We start from the raw sequence: 26,999 nt of genomic DNA, 5'->3' as shown, positions 1-26,999 counted from the left end.
ACCCATGATGAGGCTATATGGAAAAACAACTAAACCGAGACGAGCCGAGTCAGATACAGTAGTGGCGAACCGTACCGCGCCGAGTAGATGCTTGTGGAATCGCGGCTTTTGTCTGTTACGCTGCGGGAGAAACGCCGAGCGCTTCTCAAAAGCCGGGAGCAAGAGTAACAAAAACATACCTCACCTCCCCTAAAATTTTCTGAACGGATTTGGACGATTCACAGAAACGATCAATTTGAAAATTAAAACGGCGGATTTCCGCGGAACGGCGGAAAATTGCCATGCCTGAAAACCAGATCCAGAACCAAGTTTAAAAACAAACAGTGCTTTAAGTGGGCCGGTACGGGCCGGTACTCAGTTCCGGGACTTCTAAAAATATCCTTCGGGCGTCCTGGCACTTCTCCAAGTGTCAAGAACGTACTTTCAGCGTACCGGTACGCTGATCATCGCATTTTAATCCACCAGAAGCTCGACCGCTACTTCATTTTACTAAAACTTCATTTCCCATAGACCACTGCGCTCTACGAGAGAGGCGCGCATGCGTATTCCTCCTTTGCTTTAAAGCAGCGCGAGATCAGAGCGCGGTAAACAAACATGACATGCTCGCCCGCGCTCCGCCCAACATCGTGTGTTTAACCGCAGCTCCATGTTGTCCTGTAATTAAGCATTCAATTCAGAAAGTGTCCAGAGACGGTCAGTAACAAAATCAATTTACTGAAGTACTGTACTAACACATCTTAGACATAGTTTTGGAGTGTCTATACTTTACTTGAGTAGTATTTTGGTGGAGAAGTTTTTACTTTTACTCCACGATATTTAAAATTCAAATATTGTAATTTCCGCTCCACTACATTTCTAAAAAGGTAAAGTAAAGAGTAGAGAATGCCCGCAATATCACTCCAATTTAACAGCTTTTGCTGAACACTACAGAAAATTAGATAGTGTTGTGCAGATTTACTGTCAATACCAGAAACTTTTAACAGGAATGAAGAATAAGAAAAGAAAGAATAAGATAAGAAAGTACTTAAAACAATTTCATATTTTTACCTAATTTTCCCTCAAGTAAAATTTGGCATAACTACTTGTACCCACTTTTATTAGAGTGCATTTCACCTTTGTGTCTATGATTTTTGTCAAGTAATGAAATAATTTTTACCACCTCTGGAAGTGTCACATAATTTTGTCTTGGTTTACAACTGCTAGAGCCACATAATCACACAACTGTATAATATCAAAGATTTGGTAATATGGGCATTTGCTTTAAATAATTTTTTATGTTCTGAAAAAACAGATTTAAGAAGCAATCAGTTATTTTTAAAAGCTAATATTTAAAGTACATATTACTGAGCCAACAAGTAAAGGTTGTTTCAGATCAAAGTTCTACTCAAGTTATAAAATGCAGTTGAATGAGAATGAGTTCACAAAGAGTCCGCTGTAAATATAAACCACTGACCATCGTACTTTTGAAAAGATAGTGAAATGAAAAGCACTTTTTTCAGTAAAGGAAAAGAACCTTAAATTTGTATTTATTTTCAGTGTTATTTTTCAGAAGTGAATGTTCTTTGTTCCAAACAAAAAAATTTGAATGTAAGTTAAACTATTGGTGCATTTTATTTGTTGTCTTATTTTGTTCCTTTTGCACATTTGTTTGTGTTATATTTGTATTTATTTGATGGATATGTTCAGCACTTTGTTTTTTTTTAATTTCAAGAGCAGAAAAAATGCAGTTTTATTGACAGTTTGAAATTTTTTCACTTGCTGTTAACTTACAGTTTGTTAATAAAAAAGTGAAGGAAATTTAACTGTGTTTAAATTTATATTTAATATCTTTGTTGGTTTACAAGTTCAACAAACATTGTTGTAACAGTAAAATAAGTTGCCACAACTTATTTAGCCACAATCGATTAGGTACAAGTATAGCGCAAGCTTTAGTACCAATTTTGTTTTTGTTTTTTTGTTTTGTTTTTTTAATGGTTGATATTGGAAAATAGAATACCTGCACCTTTTTAGACCCACTTAATGCACTGAAAACAAATACAGAACCAGATCCAAAACTAAGTCTAAAACCAGATCCAGAACCAGGTCGAAAACTAAGTCTAAGACCTGATCTAAAACCAGATCAATCAGACATAATTTGAGGGAAAAAAGTCTTGTTTGGCACTAGAAGAAAAGATCATTAATCAGAGTCTGGTTTCACAAAGACGTTTCTCTCACCTGGTGCACAACAAACACCAGTTCACCTGTTTATCTGAATGATGATTCAACACTTTAATGTCACTCAACATAAAACAGCAGGAAAAAAAATCCTGAGTTTGACCTAAAAATGAATAAAAATATTCAAGAAAACAATCTGAATTTCTGTTTACCGTTAGCAAAAGGCAACATGTTGTTTCCTACATCTAAAATCCTCCTATCCTCCTCGTTGGCTATGTATGGTAGATATCCCATACAGTCTAAATTATGAGGGCTAAATTAAATACTGTGCACGTTTAACTCAACTTCAGATCCAAGACACATTTGGTCTGAAGGGCTGATGCTCGACATCCATGTTTGATTGTTTTTTCAGGCACTTCTTCATTATCAAGCTCCAAATCAAACTATCAGTGTGTTTCCTGGTTTTAAATACAACTTAGAGGTTGATGAAGAGATTTTATGGGTTAGAAACTGGTACCAGACCATTTCCACCACATTTTTACTTGTCATAGCAAGAAAGGTACAGGTGTAATTCTGTCACCTGTGCTTCTCCTGCATGAACACGTCACATAGAAGCCTTTCAGTTCAAACTTTGCCCAGATGTCATTAAGCTAAGCTGCACCTCATGGTCTCAGCAGCTCAGTGTTGATTTATACTGTGATGATAAAAACTTTGAACACCTTGGATACTGGAACTAGTGTGTAGATACATTAATCTTGCAAATAAATACAAGTTTTAACCCTTATTTCATGTAACAAAAAAGGAGAAATCCCCTAAATGCATCAGTGGTAAATAAAGAACTTTGTCTAAATATATTAGTCTATTGTTACAAGTTCTTTGACTTAAATTTAGATCAAAAAAGCATGTAACATTTAGCGTTTAGCTTGTAAAAATGCCAACATGAACGTTTTTTATTATTAACATGCTAATATTAGCATATTAATGTGGCTAGGCTACAGTTAGCATCCATAAAACTGGATGTTAAATTACTGACATTTAGTATTTAAACTGCAACCACATTTTAACACTCTTAGCGTCGTTAGCATGTTAGCTAACATTCTAATGTTAGCTTACATCATTAAGGCACCAATAAAGTGGCTGAAATCAGAACCTTCACTGTAACTCTGACAGAACTTTTGACTCGTTTCATTGATGCTTCAGTTTTTTAGTCTGGAATGATTAACATGAATTAAAGCGCCTTCATTCAGATTTATGGTCAGATGTTGGGAGAACATCAGGGGTCCATCAGCTTCAAGAAGGTTCCTTCTGAGAAGTCATGAGTCCGTCAGCAGATGAAGAGGAGTAACGTCCTTCATCTTCATCCTTCTCCTCCTCTCTGTGTTTCTTTGTTGGTTCTTCTACCAGCAGCTTCAGACGGTTCAGGTGATGCAGAGCTCTGAGGAAAACAAACATTCATCAGAAAAATACGACATCTTTAGTCAATCTGGACTGGGATCAGAGCAGTTTCTGACTTTTGATCTACAGTACTCAACAGTAAGAGGCTCCACCTGGTAGAACAACCAGGTACTACAATTAACACACACTACATTTGCTGACATGCACGACCTTCTTCTTTTTCTGCCTTATTGGTTAATATATTTTTTAATTGTTAACAGGATTTAATGGATTAATCATTAACACCCCTACAGTGTCTGATGTATCTATTACCTACACAGTCTTTATCCTTGGCAATTGTGACAGAAGTTTTATTCTTCTCAGCTAAGTCAGTCGAACCCAGAACCTTCTTAAAGCATCAGAGCTACAATCAATTAACACGTGACTGTGATAAAATAATACTAAAGTTCTTTAAGATTTCCAAATATTACTGGACTGAATATATCAAATAAAAAGCACAAAACCCAGTCATTGTCATCACTGTTTGATTGTTTGTGTTTGTTTTTTTACAGCGTTCTCGTGGTTTCTGGTCGATTGACTCTTTTATTCTGAACAGAGCAACTGTAGATTCTATCTAAAACATGTAGAGTGAGTTAAAACATCACACATGTTTAATAAAAACCCCTCTTTGTGTTCCGCTGTAAAGACTCCTAACATGCTAGAGCTGGCAGAACAACTGGTGCTCTGCTAGAAGTCTCTGGAGGTTTAAGTGCGTCGACATAAACACGCCTGGACAGCATCTGTTTGGATCTCAGGCTGCACTGAACCAATAAAGTCCTGTAAACAACACTTAATGATTCTCTCCTGGTACGTATTGATCATCAATCCAGTCTACACAACCTATCTGCTGTAAGGAGTAAGATATCGATGCGTTCAGTCGGTTACCTCTGCAGTGAAGGCCGTCCAGGAAAATTCTGCAGCTCTGACTCACCATCAGGAAACTGTAACACAAACATTAATCTAAATTAATCTGAGGCTCGTTTACAGCATCAAAACATGTGGAGAGTTCAGTTTGTTCTCAGAGGAAAGCTACATGAGGACGGTTATCTGGTTCATCGGCTCATGTTAACACGTTAGCATGCTAATGTGTGTTGGACCAATCAGTGGAGGAGCTCTGTAGCTGTTTTAGTGGGAAGTGAAGAACAAGTAAAAACTAAAATCAGCAGGATTTATTCAAGACTTCAGATTCACAAGTTATTTGCCACATGTTCAGGCAGTGAAAGGTAAAGTGAGTTCTCAAGGCTGTAAAATAGCAATAAAACGTTATAAAAACATTTCTTTAAAAAAAAAAAAAAAAAAAATTATAGAAAATCTTTTAACTAGTGCTTGAGATGATTTAGTCTGGGTTAAAGATTAGATCTGATGGTCTTTTCTTTGACTCATGGCTCTAGTAGAGCTGACGGTACGCAACATTTACAGATTTTCGGTTTTAGGCACAGATTAGAATGTTGTTGGTACAGTACAGCGGTGGCTTACTGTGGCGTTTTTAGAAGAAAACACTGGACGCTTGATGCTCTTGAATTTCCCTCGGGATTTTATAAAGTATCCATCCATCCATCCATCCATCCATCCATCCATCCATCCAAAACAGGAATCGACAACATCGGCTGCATCTGATTGGCTTCACTTGCAGGTTTTTCTGCTCCTGGATTTTAAACCGAACTTTAACTTAAACACCAGGTCCTCGGTTTACGACGTCCTCGACCTATGGCGTTTCGTGGATCGCCATCTCCCATAAATTTATGAAATCTTATTAAGTCTTGTTCCATTATTCCGATGTATGGCGTTTGCGACGTTTAAATAAATTTCATGTGAGACCTAGTTGGTGAGTGGAGCGGATGAATACGTCGTCAGGCGGCGCTACACCAGGACGACTTTGTTAACATTCGCCGGTTGTACGGCATATACATCACAGTATGTGAGTTCTGACTTCCGGGGAAAACTGAGTTACATTGTGACATAGGAACAAATTCCAACGTAAGTTGAGGACCCCTCGTGCTCTTTTTATTGTATCTTTTGCAAACTTTTTATCTTTTGGGTGTAGATACTCCTGGAACCTGTGAATTTCCCCAGGGGGAGGAAAAGCGTCTCAATCTAATCTGTCTAACCTCTAAACTGGACCAACATGGCGGCTCTTCTCTTTTATTACAAAAACAGCCTGGTGAAATGTGTTCTTCATGAAAACTTTTGAGACAAGAAATAAGCTGCTGAATCTGTCGTTGTTTCAGACGAACAACGGTTTGTGTTTCAAAGGTTTCGTGAGGCGTCGACATTTGAATAAATCACCCCAAACCCCAACTTTCTGCAAATGAGGAGTGGACAATGACATCGACAACTTTTAAAACACAACACGACACGATCAGAATGCACTGCAGGGCGTTTTACATCGACAATGAATGGGAACCATGGATGGATCAAAAACTGAGTTTGAATGATAAATAAGTTAAGAAAGACATTGATTTACGTTGTATTTTGTAGATTTTCTCAAAATTCTGTTTAAATTCCAGCTGTATTTGACTGTAAAATCCGTTTGTGGTTTCTACATAGCCACTGAAACACCCTTCCTACCTGTTTCTCCGGCGTCTGCAGCCTGTTTTGGAGTTCTGGTGAAGCTTCTTGTTGTCGCTGAAGCTCCGACTCCACAGACTGAAGCCTGAACAGCATCTGTTTCAGAGCCTCCACTGGACCGGGCTGCTTCCAGATGCTGGCTTTATGGGAGTCGTAGTCCTGAAACTGTAGCAGACAGAGGACCAGTTAGGCCTTTTTAAAGAGTTTTAAGAGTTAAAATTTCTCATATTCACAATCGTGTGAGTGTATAATGGAAGCGGTTGGATATAAATGATGATAAAGAGTTCATGTAGAAGCTGAGAGATCAAAACCAAGTTGGTATAGTCGCAAATCTTGATGACACATTGCTAAGGTTAAATAAACAAACAAATATTAACAATGATTACAATTTTGGCTTCCTACATCGAAATGAACATGAGTAACTGCGGTTTTGACATTTGAAATTCCCTCTATTGGATAGCTGCTGTTAGCTAATGTGATTAAAATTAGTACTTTTTCTTCCTCACTAGCTGAATCAGTTTCTCTTTGTCTCCTGTGAAAAGATCTGAAGCTGATTATTTTAAAAAACGACATGAGAGAAGAGGAACTGGTTGGATACAAATGATGTATAAGAGTTCATGTCGAAGCTGAAAGATAGAAACCAAGTTGGTATAGTCGCAAATCTTGATGGTTAATGCATTGCTGGTGATAAAAAACCAAACACAATTCCTTCTGCTTATCGAAAAAGTCCAGGTAGATAAAATCTCTCACGTTTAACACCTTATTTCACTTCTTTCCAGCTAATTTTTGGTCACACACTCTACTGTCTATCTTAGAAAGTTGATAGTAGTGGTGAAAAAGTTAGTTTGGAGCACTGATTTTTCATCTAAAAACTTTTTAAAAACACAGGTAACACAGTAAACGTCTGGATATTTATATACAAAACTGCATCACACACACTAAACATGGATTATGCTACTAACTGATAATAAAAACAGGCAAAATGTGAGAGAAATAATGTCAAACTCTTATAGAAACTGTGACATTTGGGCCTTTTCCAGGGCAGAAAACTGAATTTGAGCTGGTTTAACTCTACAGAGCAGAGACTGGATCCTTCAGAGCAGCTCTTATACTGAATATTAAAGTTAAAAATGAAAGCTGGATCTCCTACCTTCACCGTCTTCTCAGTCAGACTCTCTGTGGCACCTCCTGCTGCCGAGTCTCTGAGGGTTTAATAAACCAAGGGTTTAATAAACCAGTTTATGGAGCATCAAAAACAATAGAATATGAGTTTAAAAGAGTCTTACGGAGCGACTGGAGGACGGAGTGAAGGGGAACACAGCAGCAGATCCTCAGTGTTGACGGGACTCAGAGCAGAGCTGATAACTGGAAACAGAAATCAGAGTTTAGATGTTGTTGGTTCAAGAAAATCACCATCTATACACTGATGACTGTTAATGTTTCTCTGATGGAGGAAGATGTGATAAAAATACAGAAACTAAAAATCTGTATTTGATGTGTGAAGAACCGAAATAATTTCTAACCAATTACTAGCATTAACACCACTTGAACCACCTGTCTAACATTACAGATGCTTAAAGTCCAACGTTTTGTTGACCCGTCCATCCACCCCGACCTCCTCCCTACACATTTCTGCAGCAGCGCCGAGATCCCAAAATGGCTTTTGCCATATGGCAACGGCTTTTGCCATATGGCGAAATGGCTTGCCATATGGCAACGGCTTTTGCCATATGGCAACGGCTTTTGCCATATGGCAAAATGGCTTGCCATATGGCAACGGCTTTTGCCATATGGCAAAATGGCTTGCCATATGGCAACGGCTTTTGCCATATGGCAAAATGGCTTGCCATATGGCAACGGCTTTTGCCATATGGCAACGGCTTTTGCCATATGGCAAAATGGCTTGCCATATGGCAATGGCTTTTGCCATATGGCAAAGGCCGTTGCCATATGGCAAAATGGCTTGCCATATGGCAATGGCTTTTGCCATATGGCAACGGCTTTTGCCATATGGCAATTAAAACTGTTACAGTTGCATGTCATTTCCTTGTACGGAAACCAAACAAATCAATCAACACTGTTTCTTAGATGAGTGGCAGCTTGCAGAGGACGTCTGCTGCACTGCACTGCTGCACTGCAGTGGGGTTTTCGTTCTCGTTTTATTTTTGTGTACTTGTATACTAAGAGGTAGGAATCTTGAATCTTGAAGTGTGTGTGGCAACCAGTCATGACAGACAACAGCAAGATTCAAATGCTAATTAGGGCCATTCACACTTCTGCTGATGTGTGAAACCCTCACCTCCATCCCTGAAGAACCGGTTCTGCCAGTTTAAGGCACAGCTGAAGTTCTCGAAATCTGTCTCTCATGCTGCGTTGAATCTCAGAACAATGAATAGCAATGATGTAATGATCAAGACCAACAGAGTGTCAGAGTGACAATTTAAAAGCTGAAGTCAAGGATCTCACTTTCTGTAACTTTACTTGAAGGTATTTCTGTAGAAACATAGAATAATTAAAGTGAGAAAAACAAGGCAAATTATATACACGTTTATATACACATTTCTGCTCGAATTTGCAACAAAGGAGAAATATCTATCCACAGTTTAAAACATTCTCATATTTAAGAGAAATGTAGCACTTTAATCAATAATCCAATGATTGTCATTGGAAATACGCACTGACATTACAGTGTGACAAAACTGAGTATGTGCCCCTGGTTTGCACAACAACCTCCATGGCCCTCCCACCTCTAATGGATCTGGTACCACTGGTATATGTGTTATATATGCCATGATATATATATATATATATATATATATATGGCATGCCGTTTAGGAAATTATATATATATATATATATAAAATCTAGAATTCTGAATATATTGAATGAAAGTCGGAATATATTGAATGAAAGTGTTCAGACTTTCATTCCATATATTCCGACTTTCATTATATATATTCCGACTTTCATTATATATATATATATATATATATATATATATATATATATATATATATATATATATATATATATATATATATATATATATATATATATAGCTATCACATGTAATAGCCATTACAGGCGAGGGAGGGATGTACACAGTACATCCCTCCCTCAGCTGATGCGACTGCAGCCTGTGAACTCATCCACATTGAAGCGTCCCAGCTGCAAACATCTCACCCTCAGTCTCTTATCATCATCTCAGGAGACTTTAATCATGCATCGCTCTCTGCCACTCTCCCCACGTTCACCCAGTACGTGACCTGCCATACCAGAGACAATAAAACCCTGGACCTGCTGTATGCAAACATCAAGGATGCATACAGCTCCTCCCTCCTCCCCCCACTGGGCCACTCAGATCACAACCTGGTGAGACTGCAGCCCATTTACATACCTATGGTGAAGAAACAACCCCCCACCATCAGGTATGTGAAGAAGTGGTCTGACGAGGCCACTGAGGTGCTGCAGGACTGCTTTGAGACCACAGACTGGGATGTGCTGTGTGGTCCACATGGGGAGGACATTGATTCACTGACTGACACTATTACGGACTACATTAAATTCTGTGCAGAGAACATCGTACCGACCAGGAAAGTACTGTGTTTCTCTAACAGCAAACCCTGGGTGTCCCTGGAACTGAAGGCCCTGCTGAAGGAGAAAAGGAGGGTTTTTGGATCTGGGGACAAAGAGGAGCTGAGGAGGGTGCAGAAGGAGATAAAGACGAAGATCAAGGCGGACAAGGCCAGCTACAGGACCAAGATGGAATCTCACCTGCAGGACAATAACACAAGGGAGGTCTGGAGAGACCTGAGATCCATCTCTGGTTACAGTAGAGGCCATGAGAGGGGAGCTGCAGCAGGAGGCCGGGAGTGGATCAATGAGCTGAATCTGTTCTTTAAGAGATTTGACTCTGCTCCCACTCCTCCCCCCTCTCATCAAAGCACCGACCAGCCAACTCCTTCTTCACACCTCAGCTCTCTACCACCAACACCACCACCTCTCCTCCATCCTCCACCACCTCCGGACTCTACATACAGCCCCATCACCCCTCCTTGTCTCACCCCCCACCACCACCATCACCCCTCCCCCTGCCACCCTCCTAAATATTATTACTACTGTTCTATTATTATTTTATTTCTACTACTACGTCTATTGCTACATAAACTGCTGTAACAATGTGAATTTCCCCTGGCGTGGGGAGAAATAAAGGACTTATATATATTGCCATGTGGCAAAACCTAAATGCCAGATGGCAAACCAGAAATGCCATGTGGCAAAAGGAAATGCCATGTGGCAAAACCGAAATGCCAGATGGCAAACCAGAAGTGCCATGTGGCAAGACCGAAATGCCAGATGGCAAAAATGCAACGGCACATGGCAAACCTGAAACGGTATATGGCAAGGATGATGGCGTGTGGCACTGTATTCCACTGGTAATGGCGTATATAATGTCACTGGTCACAATCAACCATGTGGCGGTGGTGGATAAGTAGAGGAATTAAAAATGGCGTGTACTGAGTTTCAATTCTGAGTCATCTCTCTGCAATCTCTCATCTTTCACCTAAGAAACCTCTAAAACTGTGTCATTGTTGACATGGAAAAATACACCAACGACGCCCCCTACTGGCAGATATCTGACCGTGTGAAAGAAGCACAGTTTTTTCATACAGCGGATATTTCAGTGAAAAAATAAGTATCATCTGTACATACACGCAAGGCCTGTCCCTGCCTTTATTAGTAATATTATTACTACCAATCGCTGTAGAATTGGTAGATGTGGTGCAAACTGTGTGGCTTATATTTCACAAGTGAAACTGTATATGGCTGATTTCAAAATTAAAAGAATGTCTTTATGACCCTTGGAAATGACATGCAACTGTAACAGTTTTAATATAGCGCTATTAATAATGTACAGTCGTTCATAAAAAAACAAAAGTGCAAGCATACGTCTTGCGATTGCACACACACACACACACACACACACACACACACACACACACACACACACACACACACACACACACAGTATATACAGTGTATAGACTATTAGGGCATATGGCCGGTTAAGGCTAGGCTGGCTCCGGTGTCTAGCACGGTTAGCCTAGCCACCTAACACGGCCTGTGACGTTACGGTACTCATCGGCGGTCATACGTGTACAGACGTCAGTGTGAGAAACATAAAAAATATAGTAAACCTAAATCGCACTGCACGTGAATCAAAAGCACATTGCATGACAGTATTTTGTGACTAGCGTCAACAATGATTAGTCACACAATTTCGCCATATACCAATCCTGAGTCTGTCATAAGCCACTGCTGAATGCCATATGGCAAAACCGCTCGGCCATATGGCAAAAGCCATTTTGCCATATGGCAAAACCGCTCTGCCATATGGCAAAACCGCTCGGCCATATGGCAAAAGCCATTTTGGGATCTCGCTGTCTCTCCATTTCTGGCTTTAATTTCTTCTCCTCCATAATCAGAGATTATTTGATCTACTGTCCAATATTCCAGATTCTGAATCAATGGCATGATGAGACATAAGAGAGAAAAATTCAGGTTTTTATCTTTAATAGTTCCTCAGATATTGTTGTTCAAACAGACTCAGATTTCAGCGAAAGAAAAAACAAACTATAAAACAAATTAAATTTCAAAAATATCTTTATAAATATCCATATATTGTGATATAAATCAGGCAAATCAGAGATAAAATTGTGTTTCTTGACCTTGGTGACTAGAAACTTATCAAATATATAATAAATATCAGACAAGTAGTAGTTAAACAGCACAATCTACCCCATGAGTATACGTACCCTACAAAGTCTACTGGATACTGCAACAGTCTGTAATGAGACTCAAATTTCAGTGAAAGAAAAACAAACTACAAAACAAATAAAATTTCAAAAATATCTTTATATATATCTATATTTTATCATAGAAATCAGACAAATCAGAGATCAAATTATGTCTTACTCGACCTAAATGATGTGCAGTTTCCAAAATTACTCAAAAAGTGTCCAAAATGACACTAAATTTGTCAATAAAATGAGCCCAAACTTGCCTTAAATCACAAGGATTCAAAGTTGTCTAAAATCACATGAAACCATTTTTTTCATATTTCAACTCCTCCATAATCAGAGATTATTTTATCTACTTCCAATATTCCAGATTCTGAATCAATGACATGATGAGAAATAAGAGAGAAAATTTCAGGTTTTTATCTTTAATAGTTCCTCAGATATTGTTGAAGTAACCAGTAGACTTTGTAGGGTACGTATACTGGTGGTGGAGATTGTCCTGTTTAAAAACATCTAAAAACACACAAAAATACATGAAACACACTAGTTTTACATCAAATGGAAGGTTAAGGATCTAATATTTCCCAAAAGAAAGTCTAATAGTTCCTCAGATGTTGTTGTTCAAACAGACTCAGATTAAAATGTGAGAAAAAACCCGATGAAAGTGGGCCGACAGAGAGTTTTAAAAACATTTTAAGTTAAAGAACAGCTGATATGTGATGCAAAAATGTCACAGGTACCATTTTAAATATCCTTATTTTATGATCATAAAAACTTTAAAGCAAACCGGAGACAGTCGAGCAGAAGGAACCTGATGATTTCAGAGTAAAAGTCATCTGAATGCGTCACAATAAAGCTCAGTTCTCTGCTTCATAGTAAAATCCATCCATGACTTCACAGTAAATGACAGTTTATCATAGATAGTTCAACACTTCCTTCTGTTATAAATCAGTTTTTAGTCTGTAGAAACCAAACAACAACTAAACCCTGAATGTGTTTTGTTGTTACCAGATATCTATAATAATCTCTGCTGCTTATAACTGTGTTTTGTTGTTATCAGATAGATATAATAATCTCTGCTCTTTATGACTGTATCAGGAAACACATGAACTCAGACCTCACCTGGTTCTGGAGGACTTTCAGCTCCTCCACAGTTCTGAGATAAAGAGTTTAACACCTGATCTGCCTTCTGGATCAGAGACTCAATCCTGTTATCTGACAGGAGGAAACACACAAATATGTCAGAGTGTTTACGACAGACTTCTTCTTAGTCTTAGATCTAAACTATTTGTGCTTTTACCTCTGAACAGAGCCGTCATAGAGTCTTTTCTGTCTGCAGCGATCACAGAAATCTGTTCAGCCAACTGGAGCCTCAGATCTCTGAGCGTCTGCTGGTTATCGACCTGAAAAGACAAAACACGACTTATCAGGAAATCAGACGTTGAAGTTGGTTTTGGACCTCGGAATCCATAATATGCGACAGTTTATTTTCTATGAAGGTTTCTTAGGAGGCTCAGATGTATCTCCTCTTCAGTGGAACATGAACTTTAATCATGAAAGCTCTGGAAAAGCCACTAAATGGATCTAAAATTAGGTTTCAGGAGCTCTGTTATGACAGTTCTTGGATTAGTTCTTGAAACCCATGGATTTCTTCTTTTCGTTTTTTCTCCCGTTTTTTGAATCGATATTTTGAAAGTCTAAAAACGATCAGGACCGGCGAAAAATTTGATATTTTATGGAACTTGCATAGATGTGAGCTAAAATGGCTCCATAGCGCCACCTGGAAAATTTCAAACAAGAACTACGGCCAGTACGTCACCTACAGCTATGAAATTTGGTACACATGTAACTCGTCAAGACTCACAAAAATGTAATTGACATCCATGCCCAAAACCCAACAGGAAGTCGGCCATTTTGAACTATGTGTCATATTTTGGACCAATTTCTGCACATTTTCAAAAGGTAGAAACTCAAACAGGGCAACTCCGACAGAGCTGAAATTTGGCCAGGATGTACTCCATGGCGAATAGTCAAAATTCCGCCAATCACCATTTCCACGTCCTCAGACTTTTGCAGAACATTTTGACTTTGATGACAGGAAGTGCTGGCTAACTAGGCTGTACATGCTCCAATCTGCCTCCTAGGCCAATACACAATCACAGTGATAGCACCACCTGGTGGACAGTTTTGATAGTTCGGCATCAAAAAGGCCATACAGTTGCATGCAAAATTATTCGACCCCCATGGTATAATGAGTACTGTAGACCTGAGAACATTGTTGAGCTGGAGATCGTTGCCCACGAGGAATGGGCTAAAATTCCCAAGGAGCTGCTAGAAGCTTGTTAGAGGCGATACCTCCTGTCTATTTGAATAATATTGCAACTTATTTTTTGCAAAAAAGTTTAAATTTTGGATGGATTATGAATAAAATCTTGATTTTTTCTTTTGTATAAATAAATATCAAAAATGTCAGGGGGGTTGAACAATTTTGCTTGTAACTCTAGGCCGAAATCCACTGATAGTTGCAGATTTAATTGATCGTTTTTTTTTTTTTTTTTACATCAGGCAAAATTTTATAGATCCTAACAGCTGCTGACTTCAGTGCTACCTGGTTCTCTCACCTGTGCAGATGTGTTGTCGGGATCATCGTCCTTCTCCAGATCTTCCACCCAGGAAGGAACTCCGGCTCTGGGAGCTACAGGTGGAAGGAAACGGGTATGTTTTATTTGAGGTTTCACTTGTCAAATCTGCTCAATCAGTTGTCCAAGTCCAACAAAAATACCTTTACTTTTCATTTCTTTGTCCAAATATTTCATATTAAAAGTATTCTACATGTTCAGTTTTGTGTTATTGTGACCTGCAGCTACATGTGGTTCATAAAATATCACTAGGTGACTTCTGGATGATGGTTTTTTCATTCTAAATTTGTGATCTATATCTTCTATAGCATCACCAATCTCTGATAAAACTATTCCATAAAACACTCTCTGTGTTCTTTAACAGTAAAGGAAGAAAACAAACTTTCACAGGGTTCATTATGACGTGAGATTTAAAAATAATTACATAAAATACTTTTTGCTGCTGACTGTTGTTGTTTTTATATTTGTAAAGATTTAGTTTGAAGTGGTGGATTTACCAGCAAATGAATCAGTAAATTCTAAATAAAATCAAGGTCTTGACTTTATGAAGAAGTTCTGAGAAAAACTGTTTTATTTCCAGAGAATCTTCCCAACTCTTCATATTCAATAAATCCATAAAGACACATCTTTTTAACACTTCCTACAACTCATAACCCCCTTTCTATACGCTCCTTTCTCCATTTAATTTTATTTTTAAGTTCTTGTCGACTTTGTAAAGCATCTTTGAGAGTCTTACAAGTATGTACAAGTATTACACATTATTATTATTATTATAGATTTTGAATGTCATATTTTTCTCGTTTTAACATTTTATCAACAGCTAACAAGCTAACATTAGCTCCATTAATTATTCGAAACCTCTCAGGCCGATTCATGACCATATAAGCCTTTTATTGGCCCTGAGGCTAATTTAACAGGCTTTATTTTTCAGCCGTACATGCTGTATGCTGTTTTTTTTCAAAACAGTCTAGAATATACAGGTGTTTCATCATCTAATGTGACAATACTTGGAGATTTTTTCACAGCAGGCTTTGTATATGTCCATTAGCTCAGAGCTACGGCTAATTTAGAGTCACTAATTAACATTAACTGTGGTAGTTGTTGCTGTTAAACTAGCCTTTCGTCTGTTTAATAGATAAACAGTAAGTCATTTTGAACATTTTCTGCTGCTGTAGTGAAGCGGCTGGGTATAAATTTCTGTCCTGCCTATTTTAGCGTTCTTGCAGATACTGAAACTAAAACCCTCAGAGGAGACCGGATCGTGTCGTGGATGATGTTTCGTACCGTTAAAGTCCCACAGATCTGTGGACGGAGGAGGTTCGCTGAGGTCACAGCTCTGAATCCAGGCTGGATAATTAAAATCAGGAACGCTGCTGATCCCAGAACAGTTCATGTCGGCCTTATTGCTGGTGAGCCAATGAGGGAGGTGGAAGGACGAGGAAGGCCCCGCCCACTCTGACCTCACTGCTCTGTGTGCAGACTGACAGACAGAACATAATCTTTACTACACTGCTATATAGATTTACATCAAAACAGAGGAATGTGCTACTTTGTCTGTAGACAATCATTGGTAATGTTCGTAATGTCCCGCCCACAGCTCCACCTGATTGGTTGTTACATGTCCTGACTAACAGCCAATCAGCAGTGAAAGCTGTTGTTTACAGAGAGACAGATGAGCACATTAGCAGAGTGAAGGTGGGTTAGCAGAAGCTGCTAAAGTTGTAATAAACATTTTAATCTTACAGCAGCATGCTCACTTTACTGTTACACTGAGAATGCCACGATCATTTAGCAGACGGTGCTAGGCCAAGGCTAACACTGAGAGGTTAGCTGTGCCTCTTAGCTTGTGGCTAATGCTATCTGGAGCACCGTAACATCTTTCTAAAGTAGATTAACTTTAGTAATGTGATCTAAGAACAGAAACACAGACTGCAAAAACTGAAAACCAAGCACGAACTTCTCCACAAATCAGGACATTGGTAGCTTTTATGGTAGCTAAGGCTATGCTAAAGGCTAGCAGCTAAGTTAGAAGTGAGCCACAGACTATCGTGAAACATTACTAAGTTAAAAACATTAAAGATTTGGGTCTTAGTAGTCATAAAAGTGACAGAAAAGGAAAAAAAAATCAAGAAAACAGAAGAACAGCAGAGGAGACAGTGGCTAAGGCTAAGCTAACAGCTAGCGGCTAAGTTTCTGTTGCTCATACTGAGTAATAGCAATCCTTATTAATGAAGTAAACTAGTTATAAATGACAGCTATCCTGCTATCACATGCTGTTAATATATAACATTTAATATATATTGGGTCTGAATATCAGTGTTATCGTTTTTGCTCAATGACCAATAATTAGAATTATACTAAAAATTACAAAAAACAAACCAGAAACCAAAAACATTACCTAAATAACTTAACTCAAGCTAAATAATCCTCACCTTAAGACTAGCAGCAGAGGAGACGTCCACACCTGGTTTAAACATGGCTGCTCCTGGTCTACTTTTACACCTGGAAAGAAGCAGAAAATAATACATTTAAACTGTGACTGAAGTATTTAGGTAAATATTCCACATTGGACAGGAAGCAGCATGAACCTGCAGCTCCTGGATGTCCTGGGGGGCAGAGACTGGTGGTTCTGGTTCTGGTGATGGAGGACTGTATGGCTGCTGCTGAGTCCAGAACAGGTTCTACATGCTGGTCTGGAGGAGGGGCGATGCTGGGAGGATTCAGACCGGGACAGGAGGCCTGGATCAGGAAGAAATACTGCAACTAATCAATACTGTTATTGATTCATCTATTGGATGTTTATCAATCTGATCATCATTTAGTCCAAAACCAGAGATATAGAATATTAATCATTACTAAGTTATGTGTTTGAAGACCTCAAATAAAAAGGTTGTTCCATCTTAAATCATCAGGTTTCTTCTGCTCAAACATCTCTGATTTACTAGAAACTTTTACAGCATAAAATGTGGATTTTTATAAGGACATTTGAGAAATTTTAGCTTCATAAATCAAACACTTTCTGAGACAAATTATTTTGGAAGTCCATTTTCATCAGGGTTTTTCTCACATTAAATCTGAGTCTGTTTTAACAACAATATCTGAGGAACTATTAAAGATAAATACTTGAAATTTTGACTGTTGTTTGACTGTTTGACTGTAGTATTAGTATATTTGGAGAACTATTTATAAGCGCCAGAACGCTACTTGGATCAGACTATCAACTAAAATTTTAATTTTTGTGGTTCAACTTGTGAAATGTGCTGAAAAAGTTGAACCAAACAACTTTATTTTCCATTTCTGTGACCAAATATTTCATATTATAGTATTCTACATGTTTAGTTTTGTATTATTGTGACCTGCAGCTACATGTGGTTCAGAAAATATCACTAGTTGACTTCTGAATTATTAGTTTTTTTGTTAATGAGCTCAAAGATGGAACTTTTCAATTAGTTTTCCATATCTGAACCACTTGTCCGATATTAGATGGTTAAAATCTAACGTTTTGTTGACCCGTCCATCCACTCTGACCTCCTCCCTACACATTTCTGGCTTTAATTTCTTCTCCTCCATAATCAGAGATTATTTGATCTACTTGTCCAATATTACAGATTCTGGATCAATGACATGATGAGAAATGAGAGAAAATTTGAAGCTTTTATCTTTAATAGTTCCTCAGATATTGTTGTTCAAACAGACTCGAAGTTTAAATGTGAGGGAAAAGCTGCTAAAAGTGGGTTGACGGGTGATTCTTAACGTAATTTATCAAAAAATGTTTGATATATGAAGCTAAATTACACAAATATCTTCATAAATATTCTAATTTTTTGCTTCAACAGTTTCAGGTAAATCACAGATGGTTGAGTAGAAATTATTCTAAAAGTTTCCTGACTTGAGATGGAATGACGATGAAAGTTGTGGGGTGATGCGTTCAAAGACCTCAGATATGGTAAAAAGGTGTAAGCGGTGCGTTTAAAGACCTTGTATGAAGGCGGAGGTGTGGGTGATGGGCATCGAGCCGTCATTGGGGATGGCCAGCAGCTCATCCGTCGTCATGGAGAGTCTGTCGCGGTTGCTACGGTGACGGAGGGAGCTGACGGGGAGGTTCAGGAAGTCAAGCTCCTGGTCGGTCAGTCGCTCCCTGAGAACTATGGGTAAAAAATACAACAATGGAAACAAAACAGACACACAAAACACATTAAAATACACAAATGATGAATTAATAATATTAACACAGATCCCTATTTTATAAATAATGTAATCAGATTGTGTCAAGAAGCTTCCTCTCCACTGTTTTCTTTCACTAATTTATTTGTTTTTATTGCATATTTTTCACTTCAAATGTTACTATGTTGTTTTGTTGTAGTAAAGGCTGATCTTGTTGATGGAACTACAGGTTTAACAGGTTATAATCACATTTATTTATTTAGTTGGCAGCTTAAGATCCTGAACTTGTATTCTGACATTCAAAAGTGGATTTTAAACGAACTATGGACTGACAGTGGTGTAATTCTGGCTATTAAATATGGAAAATACTGCAGCAGAAACGTCATTCGGTGGAGAATAGACACATTTTTAAAGCAGATTTTGATCAACATTTTGAACAACATAAATGTCACACACAAATCTGGAATGAGGTGTTTTGCTAAATCCAGTTAGCTTTTGCTGAAACTAGCAGTTCTTGCACCGTTTCTAACAAACATTATGAACATTTCAGAGGTGTTTTCAATGTGGATGATAAGTTAAGTAGACGTGTTTGGGTTTTAATTGAACTACCGTCTTTGTTCCTGAGCAGTCTGGGTCTGCTCGGTGTGGAGGGTCGGTTCTGTTGTAGAACCAGTTTTCCTGTCGAAGCTTCGCTGTTCTGACGACTCCTGTCGAAGTCTGCGATGTAGGCATCCAACGCCGCTGAGGCTGAATCGTAGTCCTGAGATCAAACAACAAGAAAGTCCAACAGATTTCTGCTTTAACCATCTCTGATCAACAAGATGCTCATTTTCTTCATGATAAATCCAACTCAGAACTTCAATTAAAACTCTCAGGTTTAAATTCAGTATCTAACTTCCACTGGGGTTCATAAAAACAGATCTTCTGGAGGGACGAACTGCTGGTAAAACAAGCTCAGTTATTGTGACAGAACAGATTAACAAACACAGGAAACTGTCCTTTCAAGTTGAAGTGATTTAGGGAAGATTTTTTCACATTTCAGCACCAAAAATCACCCAAAAACATCCCACAGAGGCTTAAAACGGCCTGTTTTGCTCCACAACTTCAATTCTATCAGGTCAGAAAATGAAATGAAACTATAACCGACAACAACAGCTGAAAGATTAATGATAATAATACACATAATTGAGTTTTTTAACAGAAGCTGGAGTTTGTTGTTTCCAGCTGTTTAGAACTATTTCCCTTGAGTTTATTAAAAACCTGCAGGATCCATAAGAGAGTCTCCAAATAGAGACGCATGCCTTGATAACTTCATTAAATTATTATAATTACAAATTACCCAACAGCAGCTCACACCATGTTAGTCCACACGTCTTTGTCAAACACAGAGTTACAGTTTAGTTTGCTGCTTCCAGCTGTTTAGAACTATTTCCTCTGAGTTTATTAAAAACCGGCAGCATCTAACATCAGCAGAAGTCAAATAAATACATATTTCTGTTAAATCAAGGCTGTCTTTTAGGATGAATTCTGAAGTTTTTTGGTTTTACTGGGTAAGAAATCAGAAATAAGTTGTGTGAAACTGCATTATTATATATTATACACCACTTAGATCAGGGGTGCCCAACATGCAGCCCGTGGCCCAAAAGCGGTCCTCCAGAGGCTCCAATCCGGTCCTCAAAGTGTAAAAATTCCAGAGAAGACATTAACTGCAGATTGTAAACTAGTAAAACTATAAATTTAAAATAATTTCTAGACCATGACAAGATGTTTTGATCATAAAGTAAAATACTAGATTGTTCATTGTTCTTTACTCATTTTGTGTCTCATTTTTGTAATATTTTGTCTGTTTTTTGTCTTTTTTGTCTGACTTGTTTTTTGTCTATTTTTTGCTGTTTTGTAACTTTTTTGTCAAATTTTTTGTGTCTTTCTTTGTTTTGTTTCATGTCGTTTCTCTCATTTTTTGTCGTTTTTTCGGTATGTGTCACTTTGTGTCTCATTTTTGTAGTATTTTGCCTTGTCTTTGGTGGGTTTTTTGTCTGACTTGTCATTTTGTGCTTCCTTTTTGTCCTGCTTGTATTTTTCGTCTATTTTTTTTGGGTATTTTGTTCCTTGCTTTTTTGTCTCATTTTTGTCATCTGTCCATTTTTTTGGCACTTTGTAACTTTTTTGTCTAATTTTTTTGTCTCTTTTGTTTTGTTTGTCATTTGTCTCACTTTTTGTCATTTTGTGTCTCACTTTTGTAATATTTTGTCTTGTTTTTGTTGTTTTTTGTCTGACTTTTGTCATTTTAATCAGAAACTAAAATCCTCTCTGGTTCAGTTCCAGATGACCCCTGGTGGAGGTGTCCAGAGTTTACCTTGTCTCTGTATCTGAAGGTGTCGCTGTGTTCAGGAGGCCTCAGGCTGCTCCTCAGGTGACCCGAACTGGACAGCAGGGAGGTGACGGTCGACTCTGGAGACAGAAAATCACCAACGGTGGACTCCATGCTGTAAAAACACCAAAAAGAAATCACTAAATCAAAAAGAAACAGGAATGTGGATGACTTTATATGCGTAAAACTAAATGTTCTCTCCATTTGTTGACATTTCAGGTTACTATAGTGACTCTGTGTGTGTTTCTATGGGGTCATACATGTTATAAATCTCAAACTAACACTCCTAATCAAGTCTGACAATCTAATAAACCACATTAACCAAGGAAGCTAACAGTGAAAAGCATCATTTTCACAATATAGGGGGTTAAATTCAAATAAATACAGATACAGCTACACATGAGCTTACAACCTCTCATAACTCATGTCAGTGTTAAATGTTTTTTAGTCTTTCCATTAAAGAAAACCCCGTCAGTTTTCATTTTAAGCTGCTAAAATGTTAGAAAACTGATGTTTGTTTGCTAACTTAGCTATAGCCTAGCCACCAGCTAGTGAGTTAGCTAAAATAAAAACAACTTAAATACAGGCGTAACCGGACAAATTTGTAATAAATAAATAAATATAAATATATAAAATAAATGAAATAAATAAATGCTGTTAAATTTGCAACATAATGGCATTTTTTAGTGTAATTAGTGAATGTTTTGTGAAAGGTTTCAGAGCAAAATCTCAAAATTTCACTTATTTAAACTCAAAACAGGCGTTAAAATTCAGTTTGGCAGCTCGGCTCGCCTCTAAAATGCACTTTAACGGCAGTAGCTCCTAAATACATCTGTGAAACTTAATCATAATAGGATAAAACGTTTAGATTTTTACCCCTAAATGTCTTTATTTTCAGTGTATTCCGTGTCCAGCTCTCTCAACCGAAGATTCAAGGCTTCCGGGCAAAGCTAGCTCACAGTTAGCTGGTCTGGAGTCAGTTTAGCCCCGCAGACGTTGAAACCAAACTCCGGTCAAAAAAACTGCCGGTAAATTCCATCCGCGGTTTTTCGGAGACATACAAACGTCCCGTAATGAACTTTAACACATTTTAAGGACTTAAATAACCCTGAGGAACTTTCGGCGTACTTTTCCCAACAGACTTCCGACTTCCGCCCTCTGTGGCGTATTACGCTATTAGCAGGAGCTAACCATTCAGGCGGCGGAACCGGGAGTAAAGTTAGAATTGCAAAAAAATATAAAATTGTTCGTGTATGTGACCCACAACGAATTAAAGAATACACTCTCCCAGATCAGACGATGTAACTATCTGGTTGAATAACCTTTTAAATTTTCCCCAAAACTGAACACAAACTTTAAATAAGCAGTTTTCTAAGGGGAGTTTGGTTTATTTTCGTCTACTTGAGCGAAATACTGCAGATTTGCGGTGCTAATACTAACACTAGCACTGATACTAGTACTACATGATATTACAGGGTGAACAGACAGAGTGGACATCTGGAAAACATCTTCAGTTTCACCTGTTTCCCAGAAATCATGAGTAAAGTCCAGGACAGAGTGTTGGCCGACAAAAAAACTGACCCTGAGTTTAGCTGCTGCCCCTTTAAATCCTGCAACCTGTGACGACACGCTTCGACTCAAAGATGTTAAAGAGCAGAACAGAGTAGAGAGCTACCACTCTGACGGACAATCCAGGCACCAGAAATGCATTTTAGTGAAAGGTTTTTCCATCTCAAACTTTTTTCTATCCATCAGATTAATTTCCAACAAAACATAAGCAGTCGTTTGGGGATACTTTACATACTACTTCAAAATACCGTACCATGGCTGACCCTGCGCTCTGACTCCCCCAAATGGGGGGATATGCAACAATCAGAATTTCCCATCGTGGGGTTAATAAGGGATTTAAAAAAAAAAAAAAAGCTCATTGTATCCAATTTCAGGTGTCCCATTTCAACTAAACTCACCATATCTGTTTAATTTCCAATCATACTGAGGTAATAAATAATATTAAACATAAAGATGAAATATTACAATGCCTTATAGAAGTAATATCACACAAGAACATGAAATATTTCAATAATTAATAATAAAAAATAATGCCAGACAAGAACATGAAATATTGCACCTGAAAAAAAGATGAAATGACAATATTACACATAAAAAATGAGATTAAAATATAACATTGTGCCTGAAAGGTAAAATGAAAATGAAATATTGCACATTATATCGACAGTGTTGTACATGAAAGTTAAATATTGCATGTAATCAAAACGATGCATATAAAAATGAAATATTATCTATTAGTCAAATAAAACTTCGATTTAAATTTACTTTAAGTTCACTATTGGTTCACAAATTTACTAAAAATTCACTTTAAGTTCACAAATTCATAATAAATTCACTAAAAACTCACTATAAATTCCTTTTAACTTCAAAATAAATTCACTATAAATCCAATATAACTTCATAATTTTCACTACATGTTTACCATAACTTGACAAATTCACTATAAATTCACTCTAAACTCGCTATAAATTCGCTATAACTTTATAAACACTATAAATTCATTATAAATTTAAAATAAGTTCACTATAAATCCACTATAACTTCATGAATTCACTCTAAATTCACTCTAAATTCATTAGAAGTTCACTATACCTTGATAAATTCACTATAAATTCACAAAAAAACACTATAAGTTCACAAATTCATGATAAATTCACTCTAAACTCGCTATAAAATCAATGTAATTTTACAAACTCACTATAAATTCATTATAATTGTATTATAAGTTCACAATAATTCCACTACAACTTCATAAATTCACTACAAATTCACTTTAAGTTCACAAATTCGAAATAAATTCAAAATAAATTCCCTATAAACTCATTATGAGTTCACTATAAATCCCCTATTAGTTCACTATAAGTTCATTATAAATTTACTACATCATAAATGCAGTTAAAATATCGTTGAATTAAAAACGTTGAAACATGATTAGAAGTTGTCTAAATTAAAATTCATCCTGAAACGCCTCAAAGTGGAACATCTTCACTAATAGACGTTCTCTGGGAGGCTACGTGCGTGTCCGTGTGTGTGTGTGTGTGTGTGTGTGTGTGTGTGTGTGTGTGTGTGTGTGTGTGTGTGTGTGTGTGTGTGTGTGTGTGTGTGTGTGTGTGTGTGTGTGTGTGTGTGTGTCAGATCTCAGACGTCACAGCTGCCGTTGGTTCACTTCAGCTCGGCTCGGCTCGGATCCGTTCAGCCGTTGGTCCCCGGGAGTTCTGCTGACACCGAGCCGGTACCGGAGGCAGCCGGACCCGGGGCAGGCCGAACCGGGGCAGCGTTAGCCCGAACTAGCAGCAGCAGCGGCGGCAGCAGGGCGGGGGGGGAGAGCCGCCGTTACCCGCCGTGACGTGAGTCCGTCCGGCCCCTGGTCCGCCGCCGCCACGCCGAGTCCGAAGCTCCGGATCGGGGTTCCGCACACCGACCGAGCGACCGAGCGACCCGAGGCCGAGCGAAGATGGAGAGGAAGCGGACGGACTGTCCCGCTCTGCCGCCCGGCTGGAAGAAGGAGGAAGTGATCAGGAAGTCCGGGCTGAGCGCCGGGAAGAGCGACGTCTACTACTACAGGTAGAGATCGATCCGGAGTCGATAATCGATCAGCTGGAGGCTTCTGATCGATCAGTTTATTAGAATAATAAAATAATCTGATTATCTAAATAGCAGCTCCGTTTACTGGACCGTAAAATACCGAATTTAGCGCTTTATTTTGATTTATTTCACCTCAAACCATCATTTTAAACATCCCATATTAATTTAAAACTTTATTATGATAAAATATGAATATTTATTAAGATATTTGTTAAATTTTAGCTTCATATATTACATAAATTCTGAGATATTTTTGTTGCAAATCACACTTTTAGCAAGTTTTTATTGAACTTTGAGGTTGTCCACAAGTTTTACAAGTCTTAAGGCTGCTTCAACATTTAAACCAGAGTCTGTTTGAACAACAATATCTGAGGAACTACTAAAGATAAAACCCTGAAATTTTCTCTCTTATTTCTCATCATGTCATTGATTGAGAATCTGGAATATCAGACAAGTAGATCAAAAAATCTCTGATTATGGAGGAGTTGAAATATGGGGAAAAATCATCCAAATTCTTTACACTGAGCTCAAATTAACAAAAAAAAAAATTAATAACCCAGAAGTCAACTAGTGATATTTTCTGAACCACGTGTAGCTGCAGGTCACAATAATACAAAACTAAACATTTAAAATACGTCAAATATTAAATATTTAGTCAGATATATGAAAATAGAGTTATTTTTAATTAACTTTTATAACTGATTGAGCAAGTTTGACAAGTTTTAGCACAAAAACTACAATATTTTTGGACAGTTTAAGTTCTGGAATTTCACAACAATTCTCTAAATATTACTAAGAACATATATATTTTTTAACTTTAACATGTCAGATCGCTGATATATTGTGTTGCTGTCGTCATAATGTCAATAAAGACAATAAAGTCATAATTCACACAAAAATACACAACAAGTTTCCTCCAAAGCAAAGTTTATGTGAACAAAGTGAAACCTGAATTGTTTAGTTGGAAGTTGGTCCAGTAGAACGTTTAAACAACAGTATTATTAACAGTAATATCAGCTGATTTGTTGGATTAGATTGTTAGAAAATCGCTGTGGAACAGAAAGAACTCATCGGCGAAGAGTTTGTGTCGAACCGGAGCTTCGTTCTTCAGAAACTTGTGGTCAAAGTTTCCCAGAATTCAACTCAGACGTGACGTAGAACCGACTTTATACGAGGTTAATGTGTTCAGAACGTTTACTGTAGATTAGAACGTCTCTACAACCCATTTAAAACTCTAATCCTAGATATATTTAAATACATTCTGACTGGACTGAAGTTCTACTACATTATTCTGACTGAAAACAAGTCAAAATGATCTTCAAACTTCAAACTGGAGCTTGATTTAACTTTCTTTCTCTAGAATTATGACATAAATTGTAGATATCTGTGCTCAGAAATACATAAAAGAACAGTGAAAGTCATTAATAGACAGTTTGGATGTTAGAAATGTTGTTTTTCACATTTAATCCCATTAAAGAAGCAGCAAAGTGAAGGATTTATGTTGTCAAATAACATTTATGGACTCTGATAACTGAAGACTTCATGAGTTCTGTCATCTAAAAAGTTTTAGGAACATTTTCTGACAGACAATCTAATGTCCAGACATTTTTTCAGCATAAAATATGAATATTTCTAGAGATATTTGTAAAGTTTCAGATTCATTTATCAAATATTGACCCACTTTCAGCAGCTTTTTTGAACTCTACAGATCTGTAGCTGTGGTTTTGATCAGTCAGAATGAAATTAATTAAAATTCAGAATATAATTATGACTCATCAAACAGCTGATATCTTTGATTTTATTTCTATAGAGTCAAACAGAGCAGTTAAATATTAAATACAGTCTTTATTAAATGTAGATTTACATAAATATTCTACATTTTGTCAAACTTAGTTGTTTAAATTTTGTTTTTAAATTAGACACAAAAGTTTACAGACAAAATAATTCAGTTGATGTTTTTGTGTATTTAAAAATGAAAAAAATCAGTAAAATTACAGATATTTAAAATCTATTCATAAATATTATATTGTTAAAAAAGTAATTATATTTATTTATATATACAATAAAACTATATAATATATATAATATTATATATATATATAATTATATTATTATATTGTAATTATAATTGAATAATATGTATTTATATTTGTAAATATCTATTATCAATATTTTTTTAAAAGTGTATGTGACACTTAAAAAAATGAATGCTTT

At 37.3% G+C, this 26,999-nt stretch overlaps 2 protein-coding genes across 4 annotated transcripts in view; one reads left to right on the top strand and one right to left on the bottom strand.

The window, feature by feature from the left end:
- Positions 1–1,803: 1,803 nt before the first annotated feature.
- c17h18orf54 (chromosome 17 C18orf54 homolog) lies at positions 1,804–24,299 on the bottom strand. 3 transcript variants are annotated; one of them, XM_023263995.3, is made up of 15 exons: positions 22,008–24,299; positions 21,117–21,246; positions 19,370–19,520; positions 18,574–18,741; positions 17,185–17,335; positions 17,029–17,098; positions 15,881–16,076; positions 14,579–14,652; positions 13,258–13,360; positions 13,080–13,172; positions 7,443–7,521; positions 7,307–7,358; positions 6,157–6,321; positions 4,474–4,529; positions 1,804–3,589 (listed from the first exon to the last, which is right to left on the bottom strand). In XM_023263995.3, the coding sequence occupies exons 2-15, from the start codon at positions 21,243–21,245 to the stop codon at positions 3,445–3,447; spliced, it is 1,632 nt and encodes a 543-aa protein (XP_023119763.1). In that variant the 5' UTR covers position 21,246; positions 22,008–24,299; the 3' UTR covers positions 1,804–3,444. The 3 variants fall into 3 exon arrangements, with proteins under 3 accessions (XP_023119763.1, XP_023119764.1, XP_035801221.1); XM_023263996.3 differs by having other exon boundaries at positions 22,652–24,299; XM_035945328.2 differs by having other exon boundaries at positions 21,117–24,299.
- Positions 24,300–24,363: 64 nt separating this feature from the next.
- Positions 24,364–26,999, top strand: part of mbd2 (methyl-CpG binding domain protein 2) — a 30,876-nt gene continuing 28,240 nt past the window's right edge. Inside the window, exon 1 of the mRNA XM_023263992.3 lies at positions 24,364–24,764. Within this exon, the coding sequence (XP_023119760.1) occupies positions 24,655–24,764 (110 nt within the window). The 5' untranslated portion in view covers positions 24,364–24,654. The remainder of the gene's footprint in view (positions 24,765–26,999) is intronic.

The sequence above is a fragment of the Amphiprion ocellaris genome, chromosome 17 (assembly GCF_022539595.1).
Source record: "Amphiprion ocellaris isolate individual 3 ecotype Okinawa chromosome 17, ASM2253959v1, whole genome shotgun sequence".
Classification (NCBI taxonomy): Eukaryota; Metazoa; Chordata; class Actinopteri; family Pomacentridae; genus Amphiprion; species Amphiprion ocellaris.
Note: the sequence above shows the minus strand (reverse complement) of the source record. Positions and strands in the feature narration are given on the sequence as shown.